The following is an 18,514-nucleotide window of genomic DNA, read 5'->3' on the forward strand; positions in this document are numbered from 1 at the left end:
GAAAGAACTTGGAAGGCCAACAACACACACATACACACAAAGGTGTTCCATTAGCCTCTGGATTCTCCACTCCAAAAACATGCATCCAGAGCGTGTCCAGAGGAGGGTTACCAAAATAGTGAAGAGTCTGGAAACCAGACTCTTCACTATTTTAACTTATAAGTTATAAGTTATATTATAACTTAGGGAGTTGGGCATATATAGCCGGCAGAAGAGAAGGTTAAGAGGTGGCATGATAGCCCTGTTTAAATATTAGGATGTCGTATTAAGGATGGAGCAAGTTTCGAAAGAAAAGGACCTGGAGAAATGGGTTCAAACTACAGGAAAAGAGATTCCACCTAAACATTGGGAGGAACCTCCTGGCAGTAAGGGCTGTTCGACAGTGGAACTGAGTCTTCTTCTTTGGAGGTTTTTAAACTGAGGCTGTCTTGGGCGCTTTGATTCCTGCATGGAAGAATAGGGTTAGATGGCCCTTGTGGTCTCTTACAACTCTATGATTCTATGTTTTTATATGTTTGTGTTTTAGTAAAAATGAACTTAAAATAAATAAACTTGGCATCTGAGGAAGTGGGCTCAAGTCCACGAAAGCTCATGCTACCAACTTCTCTGTCATCTGTCAGGGCCTGGGATGCTTTGATTCTGTGTGCCTGCATGGCAGAATGGGGACGGACTGGATGGCCCTTGGGGTCTCTTCCAACTCTAGGATTCTATCTGAGGAAGTAGGTTGGCATGTAGGGAAAGGCCAAGCTACCAACTTCTTTCTTTCAGTTAGTCTCAAAGGTGCTGCAGGACACTTTTGCAAACCATGAGTGTGTTATGGGAGGAGGTCCATGAGGGATGTGTGTGTGAGGTGTGTGTGTGTGTGTGTGAGACACCCTAAATTACCACACCAAGTGATGTGATGCTCACCGTGCTAGTGATGTGCCACCCCTTCTACAAAAATGAACCTTGTCAACCCACCAAGGACCCCACAGCCACAAGGTTGTGAGTTCGGACCCAGCCAGGTCCGAACTCAGCCTTGCATCCTTCCGTAGGTCCCTAAAATGAGTACCCAGCTTGTTGGGGGCAATTGTCTTGCACATCCTAAACCGCTTAGGGAATGCTTAAGTGCACTGACAAGTGGTACAGAAACGTCCTTGCTATTGCTATCCCATCCCACCTATATATATTCACAATCCCTCCAAACACACTGCAGAAATAACCTAGTTTGACAGCGCTTTAACTGCCCTGGCTCAGTGCCAGGGAATCCAGGGAAGTGTAGTTCATTGCGGCACTCTGACAAAGGAGGCTAAATGCCTCACAAAACTCCAGCTCCCAGGATTCCTTAGCACTGAGCCAGTTAAAGTGCTCTCAGAGTGGGTTATTTCTGCAGTGCGTGTTTTAGCCCCAAAGGAGCTATGTAAATGTATAGGAAGATTTGGGGAACAGGTGTGTGTGAGAGAGAGAGAGATTGAGAGAGCTTGCTTCAGTGCTGAGTGGCCCAGGTCCCTAGTTTGTTTGTTTACTGTATTTATACCCTGCTCTTCAGCCAGAAAGGCTCTCAGACACATAATAGTTAATAAGACATTATTTTCCTGCCCTCAGGGTTTACAATCTAAATCACCTCACAAAACTACACTTCCCAGGATTCCTCAGCATTGAGCCAGGGCTCTCAAACTGGACTGTTTCTTCAGTGTGTTTCGGACCTTTAGTCTCAAAGGTGCGATGTAAACACATAGGAAGATTTAGGGGGCGTGTGTGGGGGGGGGGGGGCAGGTCCCTAATACTACATCGCCTCACAAAACTACAGTTCCCAGCATTCCCCAGCGCTCCCCAACTGGCCTGTATCTGCAGTGTGTTTTGGACCTTGGTCTCAAAGGTGATATGTACATTTATAGGCAGATTTAGAGAAAGTGTGTGTGTGTGAGAGAGAGAGAGAGAGATTTTACTTCAGTGCTGAGTAGCTCAGGTCCGTAGTTCTACATCATCTCAGAAAGCTACACTTCCCAGGATCCCCCAGCACTGAGCCAGGGCAGCTAAAGCGCTCTCAAAGCGGGTTATCCCCGCAGTGTCTGTCTGTGTGTTTGGGACCGTAGTAGTAGTGACGCCACTGCCGCCCTGCCCTAAAGCGAGGCCCCGGCCGTCCCATCCCTCTATTTACAGCCCCTCCACACTCCCTCCTTTCCCCTTCCCTCTCGCTCTCTGCCACACACAGCCGCTGCTGCCCGAAGGAGAAGGAGGAGGAGGAGGAGGAGGAGGAGGAGAGTTGTGTGTGTCAGGAGGAGGACGGGGGGGGGGGGGAAGAAACTTTTCCCTCCTGCCGGTTCAAACGGCCGCTGCCGTAAAGCGAGTCTCCATGGCAACAAGGTTCCGGCGGCGGCGGCGGCGGCCCAGTCTCAGTAAGGTATCTCTATGTATAAGTATAGGAAGGTGATGCAAAAAAAGGAAGCGGAGAGGAGGGGGAGGGGGGAGGGGGAGGGGAGGGGGAGGGGGAGCGCGAGGCAGGTCGCGCGCATAGAGCTAGGCAGACCCTAGACACACGCACGCCTAGAGTCACATCAGGAGTGTCGTAAAAGCCAGGTCCGGCGGAGGAGAGGGAGGGAGGGGGGAGGAGGAGGAGGAGGAGGATGGCGGGGGGAGGAGGTGACTGAGGAGCATTAGACACCAGCGAGAGAGAGAGAGAGAGAGAGAGAGGGAGAGGATCATGGCGGATGGCCCCAGGTGTAAGCGCAGGAAGCAGGCGAACCCCAGGCGCAATAACGGTCAGTCCGCCGCTCCGCCGAGGGAAGGGATCGGAACCCTCTTTATAGGGATATATATATAGAGAGAGAGAGAGATGGATATATACATAGAGAGAGAGGTATAGGTATATAAGGCAAAGAGGTAGAGAGAGAGGTGTTCGGGAGAGAGAAGGGAGAGGAGGAGTGGAAAGTCATTCCCCGGCTGCCTCCGCACCGTTAGGTCCGCCACCTGGAGCCTGGCTCCTGCGAGACCGTTATACACGCCGCCCTTTCCCCTTCCCTTCCCTCTTCCTCCCTCCCTCCGCCGCGGTCCATTTTGTCCCAACTGCTGCAGCTCCCTCCGCCCGACGCCCATCCACCGGCCTTTAGTTTCGGAGCGAAGGGGAGAGGAGGAAAGGCCGCTCCTTCGCCCCCAAAACACCCCGCGACTTGGAAACTTAGGACCTGAGCTCCCTCTTAAACACCCCCTCGCTCCCCAAAACTTTTAGTGTGGGTGTGTTTGTGTGTCTGTGTGGATCTCTGGGGGAGAGTGGCTGAAACTGAGGGGAGTTTCCCTTCAGAAGCCAGAAACGCAGCTCTTTCAGGAGGGTCTCACCTGCCCCCCCAACGCACCCCAACAACTAACTACACGATTGCTCTTTTCTAAAGGGGGGGACACACACTTTCCCACCTGGTTTGTTGTTGTTTGTGAGGGGGCTTCTTTTGGGGGGGGTCCAAAAGGCCTGGGTGGGTGAAGAAGCAGCAGCACTTTTTAATGTGAGAGAGAGAGGAAACATAGGTAAGAAAGATACATAAGAAATGCTTATACATATGTGTGTGTGTGTGTGTGTCTGGGTGTGTATATGTCTATATATAGTGTTCATGCTTCTTCACACACACTTTGTGCTCTTCGCCACCACGCCAAGCCCCTCACAAACAACAACATATATATATATATATATATATATATGTACGAACGTGTGTATGTCTCTCTATATATAGAGAGACATACACACGTGTGTATATAGTGCTTTTTTATACTGTTATTGCCTCATTTAGTGCCTGCAGTTCATACACACACACATATATGTGTGTATATAGTTAGTGTTTCTTTTTGTGCCAGCAGTGCATATACACACACACTATATATATAGTTAGTGCTTTTTATACAGTGATTGCCTGTTTTAGTGCCTGCAGTGCACTCACACACACACACACTATAAAGTGTACGTGCTTCACTCACACTTTTGACTCCCATCAACCACCCCGAAGCCCCTCACAAACCAATGTCTGAGTGTGTGTGTGTGTGTTTGCGGGGAGAGGAAGGGGAAGTTAAAGTGTGTGTATAAGTACTTTTAAAGTAGTGCCTGTGAGAGAGAGAGAGAGGGAGTGTGTGTGTTTGTGTGTATATATATACATATATAAAAGTGTCTCTGCTTCACACAGACTTTGACTCCTTTCACCCACCCAAGCCCCTCACAAACATGTTTGTGTCTTTGCGGGGAGTGTGTGTGTAGGTAGTACTTTTAAATATTAGTGCCTGCAGTGCATGTAGATGCACTCACACTTTGACTCCCTTCACACACACACACCGAAGCTCCTCAGAAGCAAAATATATGTGTCTTGTTTTTGGGGGGAGAAGTGTGTATGTGTGTGGTTTTGTAATAAGGGGGGGGGCCTGGGTTCCTTGTGGAGCGTGGCGTGTCTTCTTGGCCCCGAAGGAAAGGCCAGGGGAGGAAGGGGAGGCCAAGCACTGTTGCTTGCTGCAGTGGGCATCGATTTTCTAGTTATTTGTTTTATTTTCTCACCCTGCGAGGAGGAGGAGGAGGAGGCAGGCACCACATGCTCACCCCTGAAGTCCTCCTCCTCTTCTCTCTCCTTTCCCTGCTCCCCCCTTCTCCTCCTCCTCCTCCTCCTCCTTCTCTCCTTGCGCCTCCGCCTCTCCCAGTGCCTGCAGTGCATGTTGATTTATCTCCCGTGGCCATTGAACATATTGTTTCTCCTCCTCCCACCCGCCCCCAGGTCTTCTTGGCCCAAGGGCTAGGAGAAGTGGGCTTTTCTCTCTCCCTCCTTTGTGATGGGAGGGATGGAGGGATGGATGGATGGAAGGAAGGAAGGGGGGAAGGAAAGGAAAGGCAAGGCTTTCCTTGAGGGTTAGGGAGGGAGCTTGATCCAGCCAAGTTTCTCCCTCTCTTTCTGTCTCACCCTCTTCTTGGATGGCGAGGTACCTGTGTTTGTCTCCTATAATCCCAGAAATGCTTTGGCCGCCCCTCCTCTCTTTCTTTCTTTCTTTTCTTCCTTCCTTCCTTCCTTCCTTCCCTGGTTGCAGCCTATATAAGGAATGGCCCTGACTTTTCCAGTTTTCCCCTTCTCATTCAGGGCTGCCTTTCTCTTTCTCTTATAACTTTGAAAAGAGTTTTGGAAGAAGGAGAAGAAGAAGAAGGGGTGGGTGGGAAATAAATACACAAAACTTCATGTTGCTTTGCTTGTTTGGTTTCTCTCTCTCTCTCTCTTTCTTTCTTTCTCTCTCCTCTCTCTCTCCCTCCCTTCCTTCCTTGTTTGGCCTCGAAAATAACGGGAAAGCGTGTGACTTCATAGGATGTCCTGCAGCAGAGGTTTTTGTAACCCGTCTTGGCGGTTTCCTGCGCATATATAGAGTGGCTGGAGAGAGGAAGCGCTTTTTTGCACGGTTTTTTTGTTTGGCTCTTTTTAAAGTTGACTCTTTGCAGCATCACAGCTTAAAACGAGACTGAAACGTGTGAAACATAAACACTGGCTTCCCAACCAACTCACAGGTTGCTCTGTAACGCTTCTGAACGGCCAGTCTCTCTTCCCTCTCTCTGGGTTTCATTTGATATATATATATATATGTATTTGTGTTTTAAGGCTGAGGCTGTATTAGAGGTAAGTCCTGAAAGTGCTTCCTCTCTCTTTCCCTCTCTCTGCCTGATTTAAAATGTTAATGATGATATAGAGGAAAGGGGGCTTTTCTTGCTGCTGACGACATGTGTGTGTGTGCCATGATGCGAGGCTGAACCCACCCAGTCTTCCTGGGCAGGAGCTGTAAACATGTTTACCTGAAGAGGAGGAGGAAAATGGATTTTCCCCCTGTAAAAAACGATGCTCTGGATTGGGAAGACCGTGCTGCTAATGCCTGTCATCAACAGATGCTTTGAATATTGCCTTGCCTGTGAAATCGAGGGGGGAGAAGGGGATCTGAAGGGCTGCAGCAAATGGCAACTTGTGCAGGTAGAGAAGGGGGGGAACATGATGGTGTGAGGTTTCTCTTCTACAGCATGCATGTCAGCCCCTCTCCTGTCTGCCTGCTTTCATTCTCAAGGGAGGGATTTATTTACCATGCTTGCTGTCACTGTCCCCCCCCCCCCTTTGTCCTTAATATTTGGAAAACAGATTGGAGCCTGTTTGGTACAAATGTTCCCTCTGCAGTGTGCATGACTTGTAGAAAACAAAAGGTGTGTGGGTTACAATGCCATTCCAGGGGTTCTCTCCCCCCCCCCCTCATTTTTCATGATTTTTGGTTGAAATCATCACACCTGTCTTCTCGGGTTTATAAGGTGTATTGTTAGGTTTTTCTAACTGTAATATAACATTTAAGCAAATAAAGGATAAAACTCTATGCTTAACCATCATCATTGGACAGGCTAGATAATAGATGCTGGATAATAGAGATTTCTCAGCAGTGGGTTCCTGTTTGACTTGCAAATGTTTACTGATCAAAATTGCTAGGGGAAGTTAACCCTTAAACCTTTTGCCACAGATGGACAATTGAAATGGCTCCTTTTGCCAAATCTCCTGTCATAAAGAGGCTGCTTGGATGACAGATAACCATGCTTATAGCAAATCCTATGCAATAATTTTTTGGTCGTCAGATTTAGGGAGGACAAACGGTGATAAACTGACTTCTGTAACTGGTGTTTTGGCTTCTGCCTTAATGGACCTAGTATACATGTCTTTTAAAAGACAGATTTTAACAAAAGGACATCTTTAAACTCCTTTCCCCCACCCCCCTGCATCTAATAAAAAGGTTTATTATCTTTTTGTCTGAACATTGCTGAATCTGAGGTATGTGCCATTTTTAATCTCTAAATCTGTAATCCAGCATTTATTTCCCTAGGAGTGAACTGCACTGAATTCAGTGGGAATTATTTCTGAGTAGTCATGAACAGGATTATGATCTAAATGTAATTACTATGCTATATGAGAGCTGATGTAGTATAGCGGTTTAAGTATTGGACTAGGACCGTGGAAGATCAGGGTCTGAATCCCGTCTCGGCCATGAAAACCCACTGGGTGACCTTGGGCAACTCACACTCTCTCAGCCTCAGGGAACACAATGACAAACCTCTGAACAAATTTTGCCAAGAATTTAGGTGTTAGGTGCCCCTTAGGGTCACCGTAAGTCAGAAACTATTTATGCTAGTTTCCAACTTATGGTGACCCTAAGGAGTTCATATACATATGTGAGGTCACGCACAACAAACTGTGCTATACTCTCCTTCATTGGCTAACAATGTACTTAATAAGAGTACTAATAACACCTTACTACTGTCAGAGGCATCTATAATCATGTTTAACATTTTCTGTCTGTCAGGTATTCGTTAAAAAATCTCTATAGTTAATACTCAAGTTAAAGCTCTCTAACATTTTTGAATTATTTGGATATTGTAATTGTAATGTAAGCATATTTTTAAAGTTCTGAGTTATCATCAGTTTGGCAATGTTTACAGCCTTAAATGCAGAGTTAAAAATACAGATTTCTGGCAGAATTTTTCTGAAATCTTTATCTGAAGTGGTATGTGTCAACCTGGCAAATTTCCAGTTCTGAAATATATTATTATTGAAGAAGTATAGATTTGAATATTACATAGATATTCTTTCATAGACTATGTGTGAGAATGGAGAAACATGGTAACGTCACATACTGGAGACTTAGGTGGAACGTGGCTTCACGTAATTTGATTTGACATTCATACTGTTCATAAGCATCAGCACCAAATGCATCTGAAGAAGTAGACGTAAGTCTATGAAAGCTCATGGTGCCAACTTCTTTCTTTAGTTAGTCTCAATGGTGCTACAAGATCTCTCTACAATAGTCTTCATATGTAACACTCACCATAAAAGCAGAGGATTAAAAGTGTGCTAAACCACAATTTAACGTCATATTCAACTCCTTTTACACTTAACAACAAAAGTTGAAATCTGACAACTTGAGTTTATTTTTAAACTACCATTCAGCAAGAAGAGCATGTTTCATCACAGATGCCATGTCTAGCTCAGAGAAAATATCAAGTGGCATCCAAGCTCCTTATCCGTTTTTGTGAAAATGGTTTCCTACATCATAAGAAAGTGTTGTGTTAAAGTTCAGTTGTGTGGTTTAGCTACTCTTTTACTTCTGAAGTTTTTGGAGCAAGTAAAGCGTCGTGCTCAGATCACTTAGTTCAGCTATAATGGCCATTGTATTTTGTACAGCTTAATCTGGAATGTTCATAGTCTTTTATTAAACAGATTTGTAACCCAACTTTTTTCTAATTAGGCCCTGAAGGTGTCCACTGGTACATGTCCACATTTGGGACAAGAATGAGCTTCTGTCTTTCCTTATGTGGGGAAAAGGCTGATGCCTTGGCCTTTGTGGTGGGGCAGAGAGCAGTGCTTTCCAAATGCATCTACCTCCTCACTGACCAGATCTAGTGATGTTCCTGCCATAGAAGTTCATACTCATATAACCATACAGAATTTCCTTGCTGGAAATACTAAATGTTTTGGCCCAATGCCAGTTACCTAAATCATAATAGCATTTATGTAATTATTTTTTAACATTCAAAGAACTTAATTTCCATATACTAATAGACCTATAAGATTGGAAATAGAATTTTCCATTTTGTGGATTGGGATACAGTTGAGAATAATTTTCCAAAGACTGCTTAGGGAGTTCATGACTGAGGGGATGTAGAACTAGGTACTTGAGCCACTCAGCGCTGGCATAAGATCACTTCCCCTTCCTAAATTTTCCTATAAATTTATATGCAAAAAAAATCTTGTATCATCTTTGAGACTAAGGTCCAAAACACATCACAGAAATAATCCAGTTTGAGACTGCTTTAATTGCCCTGGCTCAATGCTAGGGAATTCTGGGAACCATGGTTTTGTGAGACATTTAGCTTTTTCTGTTAGAGGGCTCTGGTGCCACAATAAACTACAATACCCAGGATTCCTGAACACTAAGACAGGGCAGTTATTCTGCAGTGTGTTTTGGACCTAAGTGAGGGAAAGAAATCTGTAGCATAAGCTTTTGTAGACATGACCCACTTCAGCAGATCCAGTCTATAGAAATTTATGCTACAAACGTCTTTCTCTCAGTTTGTCTCAAAGATGCTTCAAGATCCCTTTACATGCTGATACAGAATAGCATGGCTCAGTGTTTGAATACTATGAATTTAGATAAAGCGTGTATATGCTGAGATTTAGCAACAGATGTTATAATTATTCTGTGGTTTTTACTGTGCAGGCCCCAGAGGCCAAGCCCCAGGAATTTTGCTTTCATCACCTCTTCCCTGGTCACTGTGAGCCACTACTCTGTATCAGCCCTTACAATGATGGTGGATTTTGCCCCCAAAGATATTAATTAAAATTATCATCATTTTGTACATCCTGTAAATATAGGCTGTATTCAGACATAGTGCTAAACCATGCTTTAGTGTTTACAGTAACAGGCCTAGACCTACATGCTTTCCCACTCTTTTGGCATGGCTAAAGGAAAATTGGAAAGTTTTATTTATCATCTAAAGTTTGAACTGTGGTTAATTTCAACAGATGATTTGAAACAAGCCATTGTCATGTATTTTGCCCTGAAGTTGGCTTGTTTCAAGTTTGTTGCTCTTGTTAACTGTCCTCAAGTCCATCTTGACTATGGCAACCCTGTGGATTAGACTTCTCCAAGACCCCCTGTCCTGAACTGCTCTGCTCAGGTCCAGCAGGCTCAGAACCTTGGCCTCCCTGATTGAGTCAAACCATCTGGGATGTGATCTTCCCTCTCTTTCTACTGCCTTCTACCTTTCCTAGCATCATTGTCTTTTCTAATAATACTACTACTACTATTATTATTATTATTTCTAATAATACTACTAATAATTATTAAAATTAATTATTGTTTAGGTTTAGGATGAGGGATATGCTTGCACATCTCAGTTGTTGTATGCCTTCAATTTGTTGTGTACTTTTGGCAACCCTAAGGCCACCCTGTGAGACCAGTTTATAATTATAAATTAGGCCAAAAAAAAAAACAACAACAAAATTCAACCTTAATGCCTGTTGAATTCTGTGATTTATGAAACTTTACATTTTTTCCTTCACCATTTGGTTTCTTCCTTAAGAAAATAACAGGTATCTCTTTTTTCTGCTTGTGAACCAAACATTTTTTTTAACCTCATATCTTCCTTAGACTCCTCAGTCTCCAGCTAACACTTTCCACTTCTCAGTATTAGGATCAAATAGATACTCTCCTTTGCAGAACCCGTGTACGTTTATACTGTCTGATGTGGAATTGTCTGTGGTGAAGGATTCTATGGAATATATTCCTGTCTGATCTTCAGCATATCATTATCTTACAACCTCAGCTCCCTGTATGTATATAAAATATAATATACTATAAAATAAGGTGATGAAAACAAATGCACTTCTTTCAGTGCTTGATTTCACTGAATTAGTTTGTTAAAATATCTGACTTTTTTTTTGCCTCAAAAGACCTCAGGTATGGCTAGCAAGGTAAATAAGATACACAATAACATGTAAAATCAAAGCTCTGTAAGCATTTACAGAACAATTACAAACTGATCATAGGACTTTATCACAGTGGCAAAAAGGACAGGCACTTAGGGCCCGAACAGACATGCCAAAATAAAGCTGCTTCAGGTCACTTTGGAGGTATGCTGTTTAAATGACACGTGCATCCAAAGAGGCCGGAAGCTGCGCCAAAGCTGTGCTCCAGATCTTAGAACTGGAGTGTGGCTTTGACATGGCTTCCAACATCTTAGGGCTAAGTGTTTAAACAGCACACTTTTAAAGTGGCCCAAAGCAGCTTTATTTTCTCTTGAATGAAGAGGAATTCTAGCACTGCTTTATTCATGGGATAATCGTGATATTGTGCAATGTTGTGTGATAATCATCGCATTGTCGTGCGATATTGACAGGAGCATTCTGCTATGCTCCCGTCTTTTTTGCCGGTATGCTAAAGTCCATAGTCTGATTTCCTCTCTGAAATAGTGATGTCTTGACCTGATGTCTTAAGTCCAAACCAAAAGGGAGCCAGGCAACTCTTGAGGCAAAAGATTTCAAAGTTGAAGTGATATGCACTGCCACTTGTGGTGATATTTTATCCAAGGATCTTAGTCTGTGGATATGTAAATATGGGTAAAGATGTTCTTCAGCTAGTCTGGGCCAAATTGTCCAAGACATTAACACAACTATACTTCTCACTTTTATTGTCTGGTGAGTTGCATATATTGCTGTCTTATACATTTTGATATACTAATGCTGAAGTGTTCCTTATGATAAATGATAGTCAAGATTACGTTATAGAAGTGTCGAGTTTCTGAGCACACATTTTAAAAGTTGTAATCCTTGAACAATAAGGCCTTTCTTTTTTTACCAATTCAGATGATTTCTATCCCATTCCTTAAGATACAGAAGAGTGAGTTATGTTTGTAAGTAATGTTTGAATAGAATGAAATTGTATTTGGTTTTGAATGTAATAAATGTACACTCATCCTTCCATTTTTGCGGCTTTGATATTTGCGGCTTTGATTATTCACAGATTGGATTAATATGTTCTTTCTAGGAATATCTAGGTCTTCTAGTGCATGTAAAACTAAAAGTTGCACTGAAAGACCTAGAGATTCCTAGAGAGAATACTCTACTAGGCATTTGTAGATCCTCCAGTGCAGTTCTATGGTCATTGTCTGTCGGACGTTGACCACAGAGTTGCACTGGAGGACCTAGAGATTCCTAGAGAAGTGTCCTCTCAGGTAAAAACATAGTGTTTTTGTTATTTGTGGTTTTTCCATATTCACGAGGGTCTTGTGCCCCTAACACTAGCGAATGTGGAGACATAGGTGTACTGCAGTATAGTATGATGTCCATTTGGGTGAATTTCCTTTATGAAGTAGCATTTATTTAGGCATAGGTCTTTTACTTATTCATTTACTACTGGAGGAGAGGAGTAAGAAGGAATAAGATTTGAAAATCAGAAAGTACTATGTGATCGCTGATAGGTGTGGGCAACTTCTGAGACTCAAGGGGCCATTTTGCCTTCCAGACCTATCTGGGATACACTTCCCTGTGATCTCCCTGTCATATAGCCAAAAATAAAAGATGGCCCCCAAATGACAAATTTTGCCTTCTAAATGTAGTTCTTGGGCTGTTAAGGTTTCAAAATGAGCCCAACCTTTCCGGCTCATAGTCACTTTGTGATTCTTTGCAAATGCTTGGTTGCCTTGTAGATGTGATACCTAGGTATAACAGTTAAGAACTCAGATGATAAAAGTATCAGAGTTAGAGACTGAAGATGACATATGTAGGTGCTCAGAGAGAGCACTACCAACTTGATTGAAAGGAGAACAGAAAATTGAATAAGGCTCTAGGTTTGGCTAGAGATTATAGCCCCATATACAAGTGCATATCAAGGGATTTCAACCACTGGGGTTTCACCTGACAGTAAACCTATCTGAGTAGGTTTTACTGATTTAACAGGGAAAAAAGCATAACATTCTCTCTCAGATGTACAAATGAATAACTGAACAAAGTAATAAAAATACTAGATATGCAGTGTGTTGTGTTCTTATATACAGTGAATTGTAGGACTTCTCATAATGTGTTAAGCAGAGAATTGCTAAGTAATACTAGTGTTATTTGTCATTTTGTCATGGTTTTTGGGTACCTTTTTCTTATTTAACATTGTCATGAGACATGATACTTTAAACTTAAAGAAACTTGAAAGCTCCAGGCATAACAAACAGGTCTCCATAGCAAAGTGGTCAACAGTTTCCATGGAAATACTGTCACAAAGCATAGTTCCTGATTATGGGGAAGCATTGTGTTTTGTAATTACTCAGTCCAAAACTACAGAGTTACCTGTAGATAGGGCTTGATGCTGTGACATACTTGAAAATAGTTCCTTCAGGAGTCCACAGGAAAGAGTATGTAGGCCACTCTAGAACACCTTGAAGGTACAGTATCTCAGAGCAAAGAGAACAGAATACAAACACAGTTAATAGTCTTAAACTGAACTAGTATACAAACTTTTCCAGTGCCCTCACTGAGGGCAGTGACATCCTGTGCAGATTTAGTTTCCGGTCCTGGAAGATCTTCTCTAGGAATTTAGTAGGAAGAAAAGTCCTCGGTATGTTAACAATGTAGGTCCGACAGTAGTATCAGTAAAATCCCTCAACATAAATACTTACAGTATTTATATATGGCTTGTTAGCAATTGAACAATTATAACCGTATGTAATATAAAATAATTCAAAACCATTAAAAGTAGTTTAAAACACAGACTTTTGAACACCACTCTTTCATAAAGTAAGACAGTGAGTAGTGAATTATGAGGCCTAGCAAGAGGAAATATTTGGATTCTGTTGTGGTGGTCTAGTGGCAACTACAGTGCCATATAACATGATCCTGATGCTGATAAGTGGGCCGTACTGTCTTCTGACATTCTCAACAGATCCATCACTGGATCCAGTAGGTGTAAGTGTGCCTATCAAAATTGTAATTCTGTACAATCTGTTAAGGCATACATTGTTCCTATGGCAACTTCATTGGAAGAAGTTCAGTCAAGAAAACTTAAATCATGTCAGTGCTCCAGAACAAACTTTTCTTCCTTGCTGTGTGTAACCATGAACCATATAATGTAAAGCTCACTTTTTATATTAGTTATATTAAAGTCAGATGACTGTGATCGTTCAGTACTTTGTGCTTGCACAGTAACAGGATTATTTTTGTTAGTTTTCATTCTACATATCTGAAAATGGGAGGAAATACTCAGATTACAACAAAACTCTTTGACGTAATTATTGTTTTATCACTTAAGATAACTTTCTTGTCCTTCTGACATTATTATTCTAAATACTAGGTGAATATAGATTGCATTTGTACTAGAAATATGTTTTATATGCATTACATGCAATTGTATGTCTCTCATTAAATGCTTTTGTAAAATTGTTAGCATATTTTGGTTCTGTCCAGTCCATTAGGCTTGTAAGACAGCCCAAAATTATGTGGATATCTTCATTCCACCCCTGCCCCTATCCCTCAATATTCCCTTCTCTATTTGAATTGCACTGGACACTGTAGTAATATAAAAGATGGAAGTCAGATTCAAATGTAGGAAATGAATTCCTTAAGAAAAAAAATTGCTTATGTATAGTAGGAAGCTAAAATGCTTTTTGTGGGGTGGCAAAATACTTTGACAGTTATATACTTCTGGGGTGTGGGTGAGAAGAGGAAGAGAACTGCAAAACAATACCAAGAAATGGAAATTTTGTCTGCAGCATGGGGGTCACAGCTGAGAGTTTTCTTCTAATGACTCATCTGCATCAGGTTCAGCCACAAGCAGGTGGGGCAGCCTATGGAGCTGCTACCTCTCTGATTTAACTCCTGGCTGCAGATCAGACAGCATTTAGCCTTCTGGGATCTACTGGCTTCCAGAGCTATGGGGGCACTGCCTCAACACCTGAACCTACTTTGTTATGATTTTGTTCATCACTTTTATGTTTGCTTTTTTGTTGTGTTGCAGACATATAGCCTCTGAAGGTCATTTTAAAACTTATAATCTACTTTTCTGTTGTTCATAACTTCAAATTCTGTAACCTACAGGGACTGGGGGAAAGTTGTTTAAATAATCTGCATACAGAACAGTCTTGATTTACATTATCCCCATGTACAACATTTCAAATTTACAACATTCTCCAGGAATAAAGTCTCACAACACATAGCATTCTCGGGGCTGCTATGTTGTTGAGCAAGGTGGGAAAGGAAGGGTGAGTTATGTTGATGTAAGAAAAGCTGACTGGACTAGTGATTATTTTTTTTTACCTACCTAGGTTGGGGGAGCTGGGAGAGAAGAAGAAAGTAACTGCAGTCTTGGCATTGCTAGAAGCCAAGGGTTTTCCTTGCATGCTTATAAGGGGTGTGTGAGGGGGAAGGAAGAAAATGGAATTTATGTTTTGGTGTAGCTGTAAAGAAGGGTTTTCTCTGCCTGTTTAGGTGAGGAAGTCATGATACAGAGAGAGTAAATGGGAGAGTAACAATAGCCAAAGGGTCTCTCTGCTAAGCATATGGCAGTAAAACCAATAAGAATCTTGTGGTAACTTAAACCCTGCTTAACACTGTGGACTGATTGGGAAAAGAAATCTAAGCATTTTGTTCAAGATTTTGTTGTGTGCCTTCAAGTTGTTTCCCTCTTATGATGACCCTAAGGCGACCCGACACTATCATGGATTTTTTTGGCAAGATTTGTTCAGAGGTGGTTTGCCTTTTGCCTTCTTCTACCTCCATCTTCTTTTTCTTTTTTAAGTACAGATGGTTAATATACAAGTGATGTGCTGTCTCTTCTCCTGTTGTGCCCTCTGTGCCAGCTGCAGAAGACACAGCAGGGAATGTACCGCTTTTCTCCTTATGTGCTTTCTCCACCTGGGAAGCTCATAGTAGAACACAGTTCTTACCAACTGCTTTCTTTCTGTGTGCCTCTCTGAAAAGGAACTGAAAAGGTCTCATGGCAAGCCAGTTCATCCCAGTTTAGCCCCCTTGGGATCAATAGTTGCTGTCTCATCTGGACTCTCTGGAGAGCATCTGAACACTTCTCTTGCCCAAAAAAAGTAAGCTCTGGTGTTTTGTGTTTTAAACCTCTTTAAAATTGGTAGTGTGTTAAATAAAATTGCCAACTTAGTAGCAACTTCACCTCTATCAGAATGCACCCCCAATGATTCTCTGTGGAATTGGCTCCCTCAGTTTACACCAATGTCAATTACATCACAAGTCCAGGAATACAACCCCAACATAAACTGAGACCTGTTTGTATGCATTTCTCTCCTGTCCTGTGGGGCAATTTTGTTTTAATAAAGATGAGTGGCTGTGTTGATTGTCATTAGCATATAAGCATCTAATCAAGCTGGTGTTACTTAAAAATGTCTGGTAAACTAGCTGTGAAACAAATGTGGTGCAGAATTTTGAAACAAACACAGTAGCTCAAGCAGAACATCCTTCTTCGCATAAAAATCTTAGACTGTGTAACTGTTTGCAGAGAGGCTAACTTTCAGGAAGAAAAGCCAATGTAGGCCAAATCTCTAACCCCTTTTCTAATCCATTTGCTAGTACTTCTGGTAGAATATGGATAGGGAACTACTGGTGGTGTGCCACAAGAGCTCTCTGACTGAGAGGGATACATATCTCACAAAACTACAGATCCCAGAATTCCATAGCATTGAGTCATGGCAGTTAAACTGGTGCCCAAGGTGGATTATTTCTGCGGGGGAGGCTTAGCCACTATCTAAGATCAAAGAAGAAATTGCAAAGGCAGGCTTACTGCTGAACATAAAGAAAACAAAAATAATGACCACGGAAAATCTACACAAATTCAACCTAGATAATGAAGAAATTGAATAGTAAAAGAGTTCCCGTACCTTGGATCAAAATGTAGACTAAAGTCAAGAGAGCAGAAGAAGACTGGGAATGGGGAGAGCAGCTATGAAAGTAGTAGAAAAGATCCTAAAATGTAAAGATAAGCAATTGAACATGAAAGTTAGAAACACACAAGCCATTGTATTCCCTATTACCATGTACAGATGCAAGAACTGAACAGTGAGGAAAGCGGATAAAAGTAAGATCAATTCATTTGAAATGTGGTGCTGGAGAAGAGTGCTGAGGATACTGTGAAAGGCCAGAAAGACAAACAAATGGGTCACTGAATAAATCAAGCCTGAATCCTCCATGGAAGCAAAGATGATAAAGTTGAGGTTGTTGTACTTTGGCCACTTCATGAGAAGGCATGATTTAGTGGAAAAGACAATAATGCTAGGAAAGGTGGAAGGATGCATAAATAGAAGAAGACAACATGCTAGATGGATGGACTATTAAGGAGATCATGGATATGCATTTACAGGACCGAAGCAGAGCAATGAAAGATAGGAAGTCTTGGAGATGTCTCATCACTATGAGTTGGGATTTACTCAAGGGCAGTTAACAAGAAACAACAAACCTTTTTTCTCTTCCTGGTTTTTAACTTTTTTGCCTGATGAAGAAGCCAATGAAGCTTTGAAAGCTTGCATAAAATGTATTTTGTGCTTTGGAATTGGCCCAATAAAGGTATCACAGCTTATGGATTTTGTTGTATTGCCCTGAACTGTTTCCTCTCTTCCCCCAAATGCTTTTTCACGGGGCAGGGAGATTACTTAGTGAAAATATTACCCCATCCCCATGAAAGAAGACTGGCTATAGAACTACAAGAAGAGAGGAAGCAAAGTAATTTGTTCATTTAGACTACACTGAATTTGTTTTATTGTCAAACATGCTGTAATTGGTTATTACATAGGTTTGCATCTGCTTATACATGCAGTTGAGGTCTGGACTGATAAAGTTTCAATGCAGTGACTTGGTTAAGATCTTTCATTATTGAGGTTCTGTTCTCCCATATGAGCTTACTCATGTTTTGTGATCCTCTGGGGAGGCTCTTTTGTGTCCCATCACCTTCAGGTACTTTTTGGCATGGTGTCTTCTAGTCTCTGCTGCTAGAGAAGTTAGTTCAGCATCCATCTTGCTGTCCTTCCATTGACAGATGAAGACCTTTTGTTCTTTGAGGCCTTTGGCAGAGGGAAAGGCCCTTTCAAAATGTGCTGTCCTTTTCTTTTTAATCATCATGTTTTAGCTGTATTAAATTAATTATTAATTAAACAATATATATATGTGTGTGTGTGTGTGTGGTGGATTTTTTAGCTGTATCTGTTTGGAAATAGTTACTGTTTCAGTATAGCAACTTCCTGTTAGAGATGTGAAAACTTGGTTGTAGTTGTTTTGATAGGATTTATCAAAATTAGCAAGTTTCTTTGCATTTGGGATGGAAGGAGGATGAGATTTAGAAATGTTGAATGTTGACTAATCTGAAGCTCATAGATTTCTCCATCCAGCCACCAGACTTTGAGTGCTTACTTCTTCGAAGTTTGAGTTTGAATCCCTCTATATCAGTGATGGCGAACCTATGGCACTCAGAGCCCTCTCTGTGGGCACATGTGCCATCGTCCCAGCACTATATTAACCGATGTGGCATAGGGATTACTGCCTCCCTCCTTCTTCTTTGTTCCATCACTCATCTTTCAACACAGGCAGGTACAACATTGTCTTTCTGCTGGGAATAGTTGTACCTATTGAAGCTGGCCAGTGCAAATGGAGAGGATTTTTTTTTCATTTAAAGAATTTGCCAACTCTCACAAATGTCTTTGGATTTGGGAATGGAAGAATGTAACGTTTAAAAATTTTAAATGGTGTTAAAAGTGCAACTGACAGTTCTTCATGGTCTCTGTGACACAAATAGTGTTATCTGCACCTGTACAGTGCATAGTTCAGAAATGTATACAGCTATTACATAAGTTTTTTTGGCAGTAACTCTCCCGTCCGTGGGTGCCTTATTCCCTCAGTTCCTGCCTAAATCCTTAATTCCTTTTCGTCTGCCACAGCAGCAGAATTGAATGGACAGTTAGAGCTATTGTTATGGTCTGTTGACTCGGATTGTTACTTATAGATCCTAACAG

The 18,514-nt window shown here is 41.9% G+C and overlaps 1 protein-coding gene across 2 annotated transcripts in view; it reads left to right on the plus strand.

Annotated features, from left to right (window-relative positions):
• The first annotated feature begins 2,629 nt into the window (after window positions 1–2,629).
• Window positions 2,630–18,514, plus strand: part of ZEB1 (zinc finger E-box binding homeobox 1) — a 111,491-nt gene continuing 95,606 nt past the window's right edge. The window contains exon 1 of one of the 2 annotated variants that reach the window (XM_089533460.1): window positions 2,630–2,741. In XM_089533460.1, the coding sequence (XP_089389586.1) occupies window positions 2,684–2,741 (58 nt within the window). In that variant the 5' untranslated portion in view covers window positions 2,630–2,683. Of the gene's footprint in view, window positions 2,742–5,689; window positions 5,949–18,514 lie in introns of those variants that run through there. The other variant, XM_089533461.1, reaches the window with a different exon arrangement.

The sequence above is a fragment of the Sceloporus occidentalis genome, unplaced genomic scaffold, assembly GCF_023333645.1.
Source record: "Sceloporus occidentalis isolate IW3139 unplaced genomic scaffold, rSceOcc1.0.p SCAF_7, whole genome shotgun sequence".
Taxonomy (NCBI): Eukaryota; Metazoa; Chordata; class Lepidosauria; order Squamata; family Phrynosomatidae; genus Sceloporus; species Sceloporus occidentalis.